The sequence below is a fragment of the Crassostrea angulata genome, chromosome 6, assembly GCF_025612915.1.
Source record: "Crassostrea angulata isolate pt1a10 chromosome 6, ASM2561291v2, whole genome shotgun sequence".
Taxonomy (NCBI): Eukaryota; Metazoa; Mollusca; class Bivalvia; order Ostreida; family Ostreidae; genus Magallana; species Magallana angulata.
Window position 1 is genome coordinate 46,876,631 of NC_069116.1, and position 16,616 is coordinate 46,893,246.

The 16,616-nt window shown below is 32.9% G+C and overlaps 3 protein-coding genes across 3 annotated transcripts; 2 read left to right on the forward strand and 1 right to left on the reverse strand.

Moving 5' to 3' along the window:
• Positions 1–107: 107 nt before the first annotated feature.
• Positions 108–7,973, reverse strand: LOC128186924 (F-box only protein 15-like). The gene is made up of 14 exons (XM_052856905.1): positions 7,802–7,973; positions 7,072–7,188; positions 6,709–6,813; positions 6,306–6,416; positions 5,033–5,134; positions 4,080–4,292; positions 3,821–3,950; positions 3,386–3,468; positions 2,966–3,021; positions 2,376–2,584; positions 1,136–1,197; positions 971–1,011; positions 698–783; positions 108–306 (listed from the first exon to the last, which is right to left on the reverse strand). Exons 1-14 carry the CDS (start codon positions 7,876–7,878, stop codon positions 205–207), a joined length of 1,494 nt encoding a protein of 497 aa, XP_052712865.1. The 5' UTR covers positions 7,879–7,973; the 3' UTR covers positions 108–204.
• Positions 7,974–8,140: 167 nt separating this feature from the next.
• Positions 8,141–9,653, forward strand: LOC128186928 (prefoldin subunit 4-like). Its single transcript, XM_052856910.1, has 4 exons — positions 8,141–8,269; positions 8,763–8,867; positions 9,067–9,133; positions 9,330–9,653. Exons 1-4 carry the CDS (start codon positions 8,246–8,248, stop codon positions 9,530–9,532), a joined length of 399 nt encoding a protein of 132 aa, XP_052712870.1. The 5' UTR covers positions 8,141–8,245; the 3' UTR covers positions 9,533–9,653.
• Positions 9,654–10,109: 456 nt separating this feature from the next.
• On the forward strand, positions 10,110–16,230 carry LOC128186926 (tetratricopeptide repeat protein 17-like). Its single transcript, XM_052856907.1, has 3 exons — positions 10,110–10,487; positions 14,309–14,516; positions 15,351–16,230. The coding sequence occupies exons 1-3, from the start codon at positions 10,219–10,221 to the stop codon at positions 15,924–15,926; spliced, it is 1,053 nt and encodes a 350-aa protein (XP_052712867.1). The 5' UTR covers positions 10,110–10,218; the 3' UTR covers positions 15,927–16,230.
• The last annotated feature ends 386 nt before the right edge of the window (positions 16,231–16,616 follow it).

Here is a 16,616-nt window from a genome sequence, read left to right on the forward strand (position 1 = left end):
AGTCAATTTTATTTGCAGTACCTCAAATTAGATATGCTTAAATCTGACCTTGGTTTATCTTGGGAGTACCCACTGCATAACATTGATGGATAAAAAAACACTGCTCATATTTTTTTATGGTAATCTTTATTTTAAAAAAATATAATGGATGTGGAATCATATATTGGTCAGTATCACAGAACATGGCATCACAGAGGGCATTGTTTACTTGTCGAGAGGCTTGTATTTGGTTCCAAATCTGTCATCTATAGCCTCCAACGAAAGACTCACAATAAGGTTGGTCAGAAACGTTTCACCACTGTCCATCTACAACAAATTGTGTTAGAACATTAATAGTTAGAACATTCAAGTCTGTCCATGGTCTTCAAATAATATTCAATGAAGATCTTGTTTATTTCTCTTCCTTTTTGCATTTGCAATACTATAGTATTTTGACATTTCAACTCGTATGCATATCATGGCAAAAGTATTTTACCATGTAAGAGAGATATATGTACATATGATTGCCTATAAGTACCGGTAGGTACACTTAACATGCATCAGATTTCTGTAAAGTCTAATTAAATAAGCTAGCTATACATGTTTAACTTTTCCATATTTAATGCATATTGTAAATTATGATTTGTATGTACACATTTGTCTATTTAATGAAAGCTAAACTAACTGCTAAGATATAATAAATATGTTGAAAACTTACTTTGCATATCTGAATAATAATCTTTCCTTTGGAATCTGCATACTCTATGGAAATGATGGAGTCATATCGGTAGTCAAAATCGAACACTGTAATGATTATATAATGTAAAAGAATAATTTAGTGTGTAGTTGGATCAAAGGCATCAATTGAACAGAATACAATTCTTATGTAACCAAGGAGAAAAGCAGCAATTATAATAGTTTTTAAAAATATTTTTGTTAGCTACGACTTTACCAAATCTATTGTATTCTAGCTATCACATTTATTACTTACTCTTTGAAATTTCTTTGTTTCTTTCAATTTTCACCAAAGAACTGAAAAAGAAATGATTATCTACTGCAATTTCCAAACCATCAAGAGTAAATAAAAGTTCTATCAATTTACACTTAGGGTATTTGCTAGACTTTTGATATCCATGTATTGGTGTGCATTACTAACCTTGCAGCCCAAAAGATGTTGTTTCCTTCATCAAGCATTGTCAGATCTAATATGGCAACATCCTAAAAATATATACAATCATGAATATACATGTTATGAATAACTTTTAAATAAATGATGACCATTCAGTAGGCTCTAGACTTATCATAAACACATGCAAGTTTAAACAATGGTTATAAAACACCTTTAAAAGCTGTGACACCGGTGTTTCTATAAAGGTAATATGCTTCAATGAAAAAAAGGACTATGATGCATTTTGCCTTACACATTATCAATTCTAGACTAAAGAAATATCAACTGACAAGCCAGCAATATGTTGTCATTAAATGATGTCTGCTTGCAATGACATTATATATGTGGTAGATCGGGATTTCGTTTCTATTTATTATTATTAGTATTCCGATCCCGATGTGATTTATTCTATTACTTTGTTAACGCCCACTTTATACGATAGCCAATAACGTTAATGACATTTGTCTATTGTTCTGTCCCATATATAAACCCATGTAAGTCCTTATTTGACGAAGGAGACGGCTGGTTTCGCTAGCTACTTTTCTCCTGAAGCAGAGAGGGGGAAGGAGACGGCTGGTTTCGCTAGCTACTTTTCTCCTGAAGCAGAGAGGGGGAAGGAGACGGCTGGTTTCGCTAGCTACTTTTCTCCTGAAGCAGAGAGGGGGAGGGAGACAGCTGGTTTCGCTAGCTACTTTTCTCCTGAGTCCCGGCCCGTCTCGTCTGTCTATTTAAGGTCCCTGTTAAAGTTAGGTTTTAGGGTTGGGGGATTTTAAGTATATGCTATTGCCTTGTGTTCTTATTTTGTTATAATAAATTTATAAAGGGTTGTTAATCTTGGTAATCATTTACTTTGGGTTTGGTTTATTATATCTGGTTTATCTATAGTGAGAGTAAAGTCGTTTTCATACCTTATTTATAATTTAGTAAAGTTTAATTCTTAATGTAGAGGTCAAACTCAGTCTCAAAACAAAAATAAACACAACGCGAAGTACTGATAAAAACCTATACGGCACTGACCTGCTGTGGGTAAATTAACAAATTCTGAAGTTGAACAATCTCAAGACAATTTTACCGCCAAACATTGCCAACAGTTTGGTACTCAAGTCTGATATGAATCATGTTGGTTGCATGGATCTGCATGACTGTTGACCAAACTGTTGTCTGTGACCACAAAAAGTTACAAAAATGAAGTAACAAATTCATATATCATATATTTGACTAAACATACTTTAACTTTTCCTTTAAACATGTCAGTTTTCCATGGGTAAACAAATTCTTCTACGTTAATTTTGATTCGTTGATCTGGTTTCACAACAGTAAAGTTGGCATATCCCCCGTCAAAACTTCCTTCTCGGCAATCAACGTGCCTGAACTGGTCGTCCCAGTGTTCTTTACGTAGAGATCTGAGCTGCACTGTTAGCTGGTAATCTAACAAGCCTGGGAGAGAAATGATGAACGTATTGTATACTGATACTTATGATCAATTGAACAATCTAAGTCATATTGCAAGTATAAAACCAAATACATGTACTCAGAAATAAAAATATTTGCAATGTCCTCAATCCTCAGTTGTAAAATTTATTTGGCATGAATGTTGAATATCACATGTGAAGACTGATCATAAAATTTTATAACTAAAGATTATCATGAATTTTGCTTGATTTTTCTCAATGTCTTTCTAACTTATTGCATATATAATAATTTCAACTGGTAGGTGTATTACATCAGGTACTGCAGTGCCTCGAGGCAAATTGTTTAAATAAAAAGGATCTTGCAGATGTGAATACTTTTGAGTCTCTACACATATTCTGCACCTACCATGTCTTGAGCTCATTCCTGGATCCAAGCATTTATTTTCAGAAGTAGTAAAGGGCCTACACAGACAAAATAAGCAACATTTAATTTATTGAAAAGCAGCAAAGTCATTTGAGGAAGGATTAAATTGTACAGCTTCAACATTTCAAAGCAGTTAATTTTTTTTTAGATATGAGCCTTAAGATATCAAACACTGAATTATCATTACTATGACAACTAAAATGTCAATGCTCTTAATTCACAAATAGATAATTCCGAAATACCTGATATAAAATAGATAGTTTGTAATCTGTATACCTGTATCATATGCACAACCTACTGATATCTCTCGGGGCTTCACACGTCTTTCAATATAGGCTCCACCCCCACTTGAACTTACCTGAGGTAAACCGACCAGTTAAAAACCTCGGCCTTTAAACTTACTCTTCAGGGGTTCCATACACACACTGCTGTACCAGGTTATCTAGTGACAGTCCATGGGACACAAAGGCCATCTCCTCATCTCCCTGTTAAATAAAAGAAAAGACATTGGTAATGTAATGTAGATTGCACCTAATTCTGAGCTACAATGAGACCATGTTGTAGATTGTACCTTATACACAGCTACAGTGTTACCATGTTGTAGACTGCACCTTATACACAACTACAGTGTGACTATGTTGTAGATTGTACCTTATACACAGCTACAGTGTGACCATGTTGTAGATTGTACCCTATACACATCTACAGTGTGACTATTTTGTAGATTGTACCTTATACACAGCTACAGTGAGACCATGTTGTAGACTGTACCTTATACACAGCTACAGTGTGGCTATGTTGTAGATTCACAGTGTGTGACTATGTTGTAGATTGTACCTTATACACAGCTACAGTGAGACCATGGGGTTGACTGTACAGATTTATCACTTCATCCCCTCCAACTGGTTTTCCTTTCCAGTCACTCCATTTGAAGTCTTGGGTAATTAATAAGGATCTTTGATATGGTCTGCAATACAAAAACACACAATTACTGCTGTTTCTACAACTTTTATCTCATGGATCTTAGCACATAACATGTAAATTGTTTATACACATTCAGTGGCAGAGTATTGGTTTAAAATAAAAGTGCCTGTACCCATCTTTAACTGGTTTTCCAGTTGCATGGTTATAAAACAGGGGATTTCTGGAGTATAGCTGGATTTCCTTGATGGATTTTAAAGGAGGCATCTCTAAAGCAAACCATCGAATGCTGACTGACATTGTATGATAAAAAACATCTTGGTGACCAAGGGTATGTTCTCTGTCATCACTGTCAATCATCACCAATTCAAAGGTCATTCCTGCTGTCCTGAATCAGATAGAGGCATGTTTTTTTAGTTAAAAGAATTAATTAGATAGCCATGGCACACACATACATGTAGCAGCTTGTGAAAAAAGAGAAGCAACGTAATAAAAATTGGGTATATGATTATCTTAAAGAAAATGTGCTGCCATATGAAATGGTGTATAAACTAAAAAAAAATGTGAAGGCAAAATAAAAATTGTTCAACTAAACTTTGAATAAATAAAGCATCTAACAAGCTTCAAATGCATGGAAGGTCACAATAAATGTTTAAGTGATATCTGTTACCATGTTTTTCAGTAATCTATATGGTTTGTTATAATACATGTACATATATTGTGATTTGCATGCATCTATCTGACCCCAAAAGAAATTGCTTAATTTTTTTTTTAGTAAAATTTTACATTTATATTTTGTCAAACATTTCTATAACTTTATTTCAAAGTCTAACCATCAATTTGTTAAGTTAGATATGTCATATTTCCAATTTTTTCTTTCAAATAAAATTTTTCATATATGGTCACTGTTTTCTTTTTGCTCTACACAGTTTATCTGATTCTCAGAATTTCTGAGACATATGAATGTTTTCAGCACACTTTATTTATTTATCCATAAAAGGTTACCCTAAGCTCTTAAAATACCTCCAAAAAGAGTATGTAGAGCTAAGATGCTGAAACTTTGCCTTCGTGTTACATGCATGTATACATAGTAAATAACACCAGTAGTAACTGCCCTTACTAACATACCTCAGTGCCTGCTCCACTTCTTTACTCTCTTGAAGCCCTGTGTAGGGACTTTTTCTTTTTCTCAAATGCTTGAAGACTCTTTTATTTCTCTGATGGACACATCTTTAAACAAAAATAGGTTGTATTTCAAAGTTAACATTTTAAATAAATACAAGCCTAAATCTGTAATTAATATGTTTTACGGTGCTACCGTTCTGGCGAGCGCAGCAAGAATTACACATACCTTGCATCATTGTTAACCTAGTGTTATTTTTAAAAGTATCAACGAACGTCAAAGAATTTTTGAGAGAGATTGCTCTACAATAAGTATGCAAAAGGTACTAATTTTAATGGTTATGATACAGCGCAACCCCCTTAAGGCCTAACCCCTTTCCCAAGAGAGAGAGAGAGAGAGAGAAAGAGAGAGAGAGCGGTCCCTGTTTGTAGCCTAACGTTAGGTGTGTAATTTCCCACCATTAAATTTAATGGTTTGACTATATGCAATATCTACATAATTTTTTGAACTGTTTATTTTTTCTCTTTATTCCTTTTTATTTATTTCAAAATGTTCCATTGTTTATTTCCTCCCTACTCATATACCGGTACTTGCCTGCCTACTGTATATGCATGCACAATTAGCTTAAAAATGGAGTAAAGTATGGCTCTTGCTAGTATTCATTTATATAATCTATATATTAACAGAATTAAAAACAAATCAATTGTCAATGAGGCAGGTATCGCAGTCTATACTGAAACAGCTAGTACACGCATTACAGATGTTTGATCCACCTCTAAATTTATCGCAGGAAATATAGCGCGAGAGCACTGTGACGTCATCCATGATTTGTTCGTCTTTGTTTACGTATCTCGACTAAATATACGAATTTATGGAAGAATGCAACAATTCTCTTGGGTCTCGCCAAAGCATATGCGGTACTCAAAACGTGTCTTCAAACCTCAAGACACCGTAAATTACGAGTTAAAAGTCGGCCATTTTTGGCATAGCACCAAGGGTGAAAACATTAGAGAGCATTATGGGAGGTAGACAAAAAATTTTGTTTGATGAACTGTAGGTTTAGCTCGTTCTTTTTCCTGCGCACACTGGTTCTTAGAGCTCGCTACTACATTGAATGGAATTAAAAAATATGATTTTAAAAATATATGTAAAAGAAATTTGGTTGATATTGGTCAGAATATCTGACATCTAACTAACGTTGAAAATTTGTCAGGTTGATAACGTCTAGCTATTTCAATTAAATTTAAATAATTTATTCCTTATTTCATTTTGTCTTACCTTGTCATACATTCTTGTTTCATGCTTTCAATAGACTTATGTTTGACCTCTCTCTCACTTCCACCGGTTTTGATACCAGAGTACTTCTTGAATATTGGTCTCCATAGAGTACTGGAAAAATTGGTTATCAATTTTAAAATAAGGACTAGATATTTCAAACTGGGTATTTCAAATAAATGGAACAGATACACATCAGATATTTATCAATATATAATACATGTAATATAAAATGAGAGGGTTGGAAAAATGACCTATTAAATACTGAACTGATTTTAAATGCTTCAATATCAAAAATTTAAGGTTCACAAGATACACATGTATTTGCAAACGTAATGCACTTGACGATGTCTGCCTGATATACACATATCATAAAGAGATGTGATAAGTCATAATATCAACATACTTATCATTGGCAAGTCTATGCCAAGTTTTGCAGACTTGAGAAGCGAGAATAAGGTCCTGTGGTAACAAGTAGCTGAAAATGTTCATCATTATTTCACCTGGAATACTGCAAAAAAGAAGACATTTATTTCTCTTCATGTATATTTTAATTTCTACACCTAATATAAGAGTAAGATTAATAAGTCATCATAAAAAATTGACAGGTACATCTAGAATATTTCACTGTATATAAAGTATTAATTATCTGTAAATCAAGATCCGATTCAGTATATAAAACTATATTTTCCAGAACATTCACATAATCAGAAAAGATTTCATGATCTTGATTTGTATTACAATCAAGAGCACTTATGAGCTGACTCACTCATGAATTGACATTTTCCCTCTTTGAATTGCTTTATAGGTGGTTGCTTTGCTGTCTTTCTTTGGCTGTAGTCTTTCATCCTTTTTCTTTTCTGCTTCTTTGGAATGCAGATTTCCACTGAAATAAAATATGATTAAAAATGTTGATATTACCCAATGAGTATGGGTTCCATATGCACCAATATGTGCAGGCCCTATAATGACTGTGATTGGGAGAAAATTATCAAAGGCGCCCTGTTGGACAGGTAAAATGAAATTTTAGATCAATACCATTGAATCTATCAGTATTTCTATTAACATTATTCCAATACAAAACATATCTAATCATGTCTTTGCCCATCTTCCCAAGTCAAGGGTTTCTGATCCGCATAGCTTGTGAGAAACTATGTAGATCAGAAACCCTTGACTTGGGAAGATGATCTTTGCCATGACAATCTTTCTTTTCCTAACAAAGTTGAACACAACATATATATATATTTTATAGTCAGCACTGTAGAGTTTTCTCCCCTGAAAACACATTTTTTGGCTCCATCAGCTAGCTTGTTTATGCTCCTTATATAATTTCAAGCAAACAAACACAAAACTTTCTTATTAGACGACTCAAGTTGTAATAATGCTCAAACAATGATATAAATTCATGTGGCACAAAATATTGTACAAGTACATATGTGGATTTTTTTTTAGCTTCCTTGGTTACAGAATTTATAAAGATTACAGAATTGACTACATACCCATTTTGTTGAGAACTTGCGCGATGTTTCGTAAGATATGATGATAAATGCTGTCGATGCTTTACATTCTTCGACATCTTTAGAAATATGTTATTTCAGGTGTAACAGGTAAAGGGTTGCTTTTAGAATTTCTTCCTTTGCTGCAGTAATTCGGATTTTATTGTTTTGTCAAATCGTTCAAAGTTGTGTCGTAATATAGATAAATTGCTTTTAGAGTAAAAATTAGGTAAAACAGATATTACTTATAACATTTTCTTTTATATGTCATATTAGAGCTATGTACTGCAAATAAAGTAATAGAAATCGTGCAAATTTTGGAACAACACATTTACACTTAAAGACAATAAAAGTACGAGTTAATATTTAGTAACACCGAATCCGGTTTTAAAAGTATAGTAATCACATTGCAATTTTTGTAAATTCTTAGGTTTCTCTTAGATTAAAATGGCAAATTCGATGAAAGATTCGGTAAGTTTTACATAACGTATACAGAAGTAGTGAGAAGACATTGTGAGTAAAATTGTTACTATAGTGTGCGTAACATTTATAGGCTCATATTATAAGATTTGAATGTGTACTGTTCGCAATTTTACCATCAACATGCTCCTGCAGTTTCTATGCTACAATGTTGCAATAGAGTTTCAGGTGCCTAGCACTGACAATGCGTAAGATTTGGTTGACGTAGAGATTTTCTGCAATTTCATATCTTTGATAATTTTTTTTAGAAATTAGCCATTTATTTAAATATAGGTGAACAAAAGTATTAATAATTTTGTAACCTAGCTATTTTGTCCAGAGAAGAGGACAGGCACAACATTAATCATATATGGCGAGCACCTCCGGATTTATTACATACATATCAACGATAAAGAAAACATTCCGAAAACATTCGCAAGGGGTGCCAGTAATTATAATCAAATGACTCAGTATTCATGTTTGGTCTGTCTCTTTATAAATACAGGATCCTGACACACAAGTCACATATGATGATCAACAAAAAATTAACCAGTTTGCCAGAAACAATGCCAAACTGCAGGATCTCAAGGATGAGTTAGAGAACAAAAAGGTATTTAATCATGTGTAACTGAACAGAAATCTATTGTGATCTGGTGATTGAGGCAGTTTATCTCTATTTTTAAGATAATGTTTACAATACATGATTGTGAAAGTAAATTTTTTAGCTTGTCACACAATTTATGTTGCCTGTTAAAGTTAAAACATGTAAATTACATATTGAATCATCTTTCTCTTTATTCCTTCCTCAGAAAGAATTGCAGAACTTGGAGGATGCTTGTGATGAGATGTTGATGGTGGAGGATGAATCTTTAGTCCCATATCCTTTTTTTAACACAAGAATGCAGTTGAAATGGAAGTATTAAATAATTGGGCCAAAATTTAATTCCATGCATCATCATGAAACTATTGAAAGATTTTTTCAGGAAATTCGTTTTCAAAAGTTTTTGTACTATCTATTACTGTCTTTAGCTTTTATTCCCCCTATTCTTTATTTTTCCTTAACCCCAAAATACATATCAGATAGGAGAGGTTTTTGTCAGTCTAGGGGTAGATAGCGCTAATGAAATGTTGGAAAAGGCAAAGGAGAACACGATGGAAGAGATGAAGGGCCTAGAACAACAGTGTGAAGCTATTCAGACTCTACTGCAAGATCTAAAAGTGAAATTGTATGCCAAATTTGGAAATAATATCAAATTAGAAGCCGATGAAGAGTAATAAAATCATTTTTCCATATGTTTTGAGAAATTTTCTTCTTTCATATTTAGAAATCTACTGTGTATGTAATATGTAAAACGTATGTTTATTAAGACGTCAATACAAACATATTCATCTTAAAGTATAATGTGTTCTTTTTTTTATACTTGAGGTTAATTACTGACCCTTAAAAGTGTTTATATAGCTTGAAAACAATAAATGTTTGATTACAACAAAGAAAAGGTGAACTATTTTAATGTTGACTATATCTGTATATGGTATTAATTTGATGATTTTGTATACCTAATATGTGTAATGTATTTTATTTGTTACATTATGCAGATTATTCCAAATTCATACAGCATTGTGTGCAATAGAAAATTATCTAAATTTATTTAAAAGGAGCTACTAATATTTTACAGTAATTTACAGATGAATGACCCATTAAAATTTGGAAAAAATGCATTGAAAAGAATGCATGCACAATTGAATACCAGTAAGTAAATTTAGGATATTATCATTCGTTTGATATACTATAAAATATAAAAATTGTAACATTATAAATGAGTACACACTAATCGGATTGGATTTTGAATTACTTCCCCTTGAAATTCCACATAGGTGGCGTTACTAACGCCCGCCATATTGAGGAAAACACGATGCCAACTGTCAGAAAATGAACTGTCAACACTAACTGACACACAACAATGACGTACGATTTACCGAGTGTCTCTTATATGGCACTTTACATTGTGTCCATGCAAATCGTGAATTCTAATTCTAGAAGCTCTGCGGGCTCAAATCATTGGAAACTAAGTGCAGACGAGGGGAGAGTGATTCCAGGTGATCATTCGGATGGGGATACGGACGATTTGATGAATATTCTGACCAACAAGGTGGTGGAGAACGGGGAATGGCGAGTACTTGAGAAAAAAGAACATTGCGATCAACATAGGTCAAAGGAATGCTTAAAAGTGTACGTATGGCATTGAAGATATGCACTCCTTGTTCAATAAACGCGGGAAACAGGCCACCCCACCACTGACCAACCGCGGGGGTACCCTTATGAATATACAGGATTTTTTACTGTAAACAGATGTTCTCCAATTATTATTTAACTAGATAAAATGAAAGTGTAATTCATCAGATAAACTAGATAATCATGATGATGTATGAAAATTTACAGTTTGTAATTAAGCAGATTAATTTATCTGAACACTCAAAATTCAGGAGAGACGGATCGAATAGTTAACTTGATTGAGGTCAGCCTTGTCACTTTCATGTAAATGTCATATATTGAAACTCGCCAAACAGCCAAATACTTTTGTTCATGACATAAGGCAAGCACTGTTTTTTCAATCAAATTTGATTCCTATTTTATATATTTTCTGACCAATTATTGTATAGCTGTCCAAGGTTATTGTTCTGTCACTTTTTGACGAATTTTAACAAGAATACACATACCTGTCTAAGAAGTACAACTGAAATTGATACAATTTGATAAATCCAAGATTTTTTTTTTCATTGACACTAGGGTGATTTAACCATGCATCGGACACATACCTTGGATCGGACAACTTTGTTTATAAATATACAAATAAATGTGCATGCGCTCATGTGTTGTTTCGTATATTCCTGAATTAGAACAAATGAACTTTATCATTATTAAGAATTTGACAGTCACATTGTCAAAGAAATAGCAATATAGACATCGTAAAATGACATCAAATACGCCATTATTGAAAATTTAGTTACGAAGATTTTACACTAAAGCATTATTTGAATGTTGTGCGTTTGATTGTAAATTATTAAAAATGCATTCTCTGCGTAAAATGATTAGAAAGAAGTAAGTTTTGAAACAAAATTTGATTAGAATAAGTCCAAGAAATTTGAACAATTAATGTCAAGGTCATAATTGCACCATATGTTCATTTCACCATGGATCGGACATAAATTAACCATGCATCGGACAGTTTTCACTGCATGATTTCTTCTAATAATATGGAGATTATGTGCCCATTCCTTGTGATATACTTTAAATGTGAAGTAAAATAAAAATTAAGAAAATAATTGATACAAACATTTTCCTCAAACCACTTAAAAATCGAGTTTTACGGACACACCATTTTTAGTCCAAAGTTCCTGTAGGAGCTGGCACGATAAAGAACCCCTTATGATAAATATTCCTTTAAACAGAAGCACTAGTCTAAATTCCTATATGTAGATTTGAGGATTTACATTAAAAGAAATATGAATAGCAATTGAATAAATTAATATTTCCGAACCTTTGCATTTTTGCATTAAAACCAGAAAATGTTGTTATTTTTAATCTCTACTGCACTGCTATAGCTGTCCGATGCTTGGTAAATATTGTTCGATCCATGGTGAAATAGTTCAACACTTCATTAATTTGCTTTATTTTCTACATTTTTAACAATTTCACAATTTTTTCTCCAATAATTAGGCAAGGGGAAAACCTGTAACTTTTAAAACAAGTTTTATTTATATTTGGACGATATTTAATGCGTGAACAAATGGAAAAATCCAAAGGTGTCCGATGCATGGTGAAATCACCCTATATCTATTTTTTCCTTGAAAAATTAACATGGAAATTCAATTTTAATGGGAAATGTTTACATCTTTTCTCCGGGACACCTTGTAGAATTTTTCAATGTTATCATCTGGGTAATATTCATGTTTTTTGCAATGCAAACTCCCTTGAGACTTTCTATTTTTGGTTGTGTATGAAAACATTGAGCGGCAGAGGGGGCGTTTCAAAACAGAAAATTTGGACTTTTTTCATTCTTATGGATGAACATAGTTTGCAGGGACACAAAGGTATTTAGAATATGATTATCGAAATATTAAGGCAAAAGCAACGGAAGAAGAAACTTGGGACAGAGTTACTGAGTATAGTGAAAGGCACTTAATATATAATGTAACATGCTTAATATAGAATGTTATTATTTTTATTAATCGAAAGAATGTCTTGGACATAATTATCAAATATATGTGACATAAACAAAGATTTTCAGAACAGGAGCCTTCTACTACCAATGGCTGATACCAAACATACATCTACTATGATTCAGAGGGTGTTGACTTAAATCATGATAGTTTATTGAAATTTGTGTAACATAAAAATTTTAACCTGTTTGATTTCTTTATGCTAATGGCTGTGACTACATCAGAATTCAGAAATTGTATAACAAGCATGTTTTAAATGTAAACAATGTAAACTGCAATTGGATAATGAAAGGTTGCATTAAGATCAATCTTCACTAAGCTTTACCCACATTCGTGAATGCTTCAACGAACTACAAGATACTTTCCATGAACCACAGCCAAAAGGGAAAAACATTGCTCTTATTGGCTGTTATGTAAAAATGAGAAATATATGTACTGTATATATATTTGGTGAATACTTCAATGATCTTCAAGATATTCTCTACTCGTGCAACCACAGCCAGATGAGAGAACCTTGTTGTTATTGGTTGTGGTATGCCACGATGAGACATATTATAAATACATGTACCGTATTTATATTGATGAATACTTCAATGAACTAGGATATCTTCTCTACTCATGCAACTAATGGTCATTACCAGATTTGAGAATGGTTTTCTTTTTGGCTGTAGTTTGCAACAATAGGAAATTAACCTATATGCTTGTATCAAACTTGCACCGATTTACAGATGGTATTTATCAGGTCTATAGGGACGAGAATGATATTTCATTGAATAGTCAAGCTGATTTTTACAGCCATTAAGTGTTATTTTTTTAACCAAGGAGTTCAGTCATTCTATTTTAAAGTCAATCACTTAAAACTTAAATATTTAAGTAACTAGTGTAGTATTGTTGTGGCAAAGATTAAGATATGAAATAAATGTAGTAATTGTTATCTATGAATTCACACATTGATTCATAATTCAATTATCAGTCAAACAGCAGTCCTTGCATGGCAGTTTTTAAAAAATGTCAGCAAGAAATGCTGACAGCAGCAATTGCATGTGAAACTACATGTAATCTCCTTGAGATTCAGCTTGACAGGTGCACAGGTTCCCCAAAGGTATAAGATGATCCCAAGTGATAACAGATTTTGTTGTCACAAGGTTGGAGGTGAAGGGGCAAATTCACGTCTATCGATGTAGTATTGAGTAGAATATTGTTTGTTTAATATCTTTATAACACATTGTTGGACAGACATCAACATTCGTGTACTTGACAGATACCTCTTAAGGAGTGAAGAACTAAGAATTTGATATATAAGGTCAATGGTCAAGCTACTCTGGACATTAGCCGGTAGATCAATTAGTGTTGTATGATCATTTTCAGAAGAACCAATTGGTGGACAGCAATCATACTTTATACATAAGTAGTAGTACCCTTTATAATGCCTGCCTGACAGACAACATTAAGCTTTGTGGACTGGTACCCCTTAAATAAGAGTACAGAACCTTTATTTTGAGGTCACATACCTTAAGGGTCAAAGTCAAGAGTCAAATTACTTCAGGCAAATAAATATATTGTCTTCTCAATAGAAAAAATTATCATTAAGAAAAACTCCAAAATCCTCAGTCAGTATCTTGTGAGAAAGTAATTTTTTATGGTTTGGGAGGTGGAGGGTGGCATATTTGATTCTAGATATTACCTTCTTACATTGACTATGTCTAGGGGAATGAAGAAATGTCTGTCATTATACTTATCAAATGGAAGTCATTTTCATTAAATGCTAAGCAGTTATTGTTAAGAATAAAGAATATATTATTGAAAGAACAACTTTATGATTATTTGTAGGGAAACGCAGAAGAAGAAAAAGGAGCTAAGTTGTGGGAAGCCGGTGAATCATACCCAATATGACCATTTGAGGGGAATCGCAAACAGAAACGAACATGGACACATTCCTGAGCCAGAGGTTGCACTCATATTCAAGAAAAAAGGCAGCAAAAACTCCCATGTCGATATCAATGAACTGGAAGAAAAGCTTAAAAAGATGAAAAAAGATGTAAGTAGCTTTCCTATACAAGTAGTAATCCTTAACTTTAGGATGGATTGCTGCAAGCTAGTGAAAATATTGATCAATGAGGCAGCAGTTCAACTGATGCATCAGTTTTAGATGAAAGTTTTGAAGTGGCAAAGATTTTTTCACATGAAATTTTTTTGAAGGTGTCAAATTTAATGCATCTTTCATTATCATGTTTACCTTAAAGGGGATGGTCACGATTTTGGTCAAAAATTATTTTTCCGATTTTAATATTTTACAATTCCTCAGAAAAGCATTTTTAATAGGCAACCAAAATTTGATTGTCATTTGTTGAGTTGTAAGCATGTTACAGAGCTTGAAATTCTTCGCAATATAAACAAAGCGTTTGTTTACATTTTGAACGTTGAAGAAAAATTTCAGTTTTAAATTTAAAACGAATGTTTTAAATGTTAGGAACTATTTATTAATGCTTAAGATAAATAAAAAATAGAAAAATTAGCTGGAAAAAGATTTTTTACTTGTATATTGATCCCATGTAAACAAAAACAGGGCACGAGTCTTGTTTACATGACAAAGAATTGTGAGCACTGTATCTTGCTTATAACTCTAAGACTGACTCTCAAATTTTATTTGATCATTAGAAATGCATTGATAAAGCATTGTAAATAATAAAAACATAAAAATAGAATTTGACCAAAATCGTGACCATGCCCCTTTAAAAATGATATTAAAGATTTTTCTTGTGTATGTTTTACATAAGTTTTTCTTAAAATACTGGATATACCGGTAATATTATTGTCATGATTCAAATGCATGATGGATAATGCATTGATTCCTTTATACATGTATTTTCAGGATCCTAATTCAGCTCATGTTTACAACCAGATTGGTAATTTTTGGAGAATTAAAGGAAACACACAAAACTCTATAGAATGCTTCAGAAAAGCACTGTCAATATCGCCAAACAATCCAGAAGTTTTACTGAATATGGCACGGGTACTATTCAATCTCCAGTATTTAGACGATGCAATATTTCTGACGAGACGCTCTCTAGTCATGCAGACCTCCACCCAGAACACCTGGCTACAACATTTTACGCTGGGCGAAATCTTGAAGGCTTATGGTCACTACCAGGAAGCTGCCCTACATTTTACACACGCCCTTGACCTCAATCCAGGTTTTCAGCCAGCGAAAGCTCATCTCAGGGAAATGGAAGGAACGCCTAGTCCTACAGTGACTCAGTATACGCTCTTCATTATTTTGTTTCTTGTGTTAGGGGTTATATTTGGTGTCATTACTTCCATAGAGGCCAGTTTCGATGACCCAGGAGAGGTAAAGACCCAGCGACATTTTAACAGGGCTATGGCCATGAGGTCCATTAAACTAGGCATCAACCCTAAACTTATTCGCATGAGGAAAATGAATTATTAGGGCTATCTCCAAGAACATTATGGTTGTGCGAGTTATGATTTAGGCTGGTTTCTTGCTTGAATTATCAGCAGTTAATTTTACCCCCCTCAGTTTTAAATTTTTAAAATATCTGCAAAATTTGTCAAACTATACAATTGTTATTATAAAATTTGAATTTAATTGAAAACCTGTTAAAATTTAAAATTATTTCAAATAGACATTTATTTTATGGTGTAGTTTCCTTGTGCCAAATTGTTGTTCTTGATCTATATATATATACTATTACATCTACAATGTACATTCAATAAAAGAATTATCAACATTGTATTGGTCTTGTTTGTGATAGACAAGTTTATTTAGCCCCCATTTTGAACGACCAGATTACAGATGTTAGCTAGTAAATTTATTTTGAATATTATTCAACAGTACTTTACCTTTGTATGAATCCAAGAGGGAGAAATCATGTATTGTAAACCTTCTTTGCTTGTTAAAATGCGAAAGTTATAAATGTAAGATAAAGCCAATAAAAGAAATTTGCTTTAATTATCATATCTGAAACTAAAAATGAGAGCATTTGTAACATTAAAAAACACTTATCTTTGCTTGGGTCTGATTTAAAGGTAAAAATTGATGACTTTAAAGATGATTTCAATTTTGAATCTCTAAAGGAAGCTTTGAATAAAAAAACTGAACCTTAAGTGAGGGCGGAGG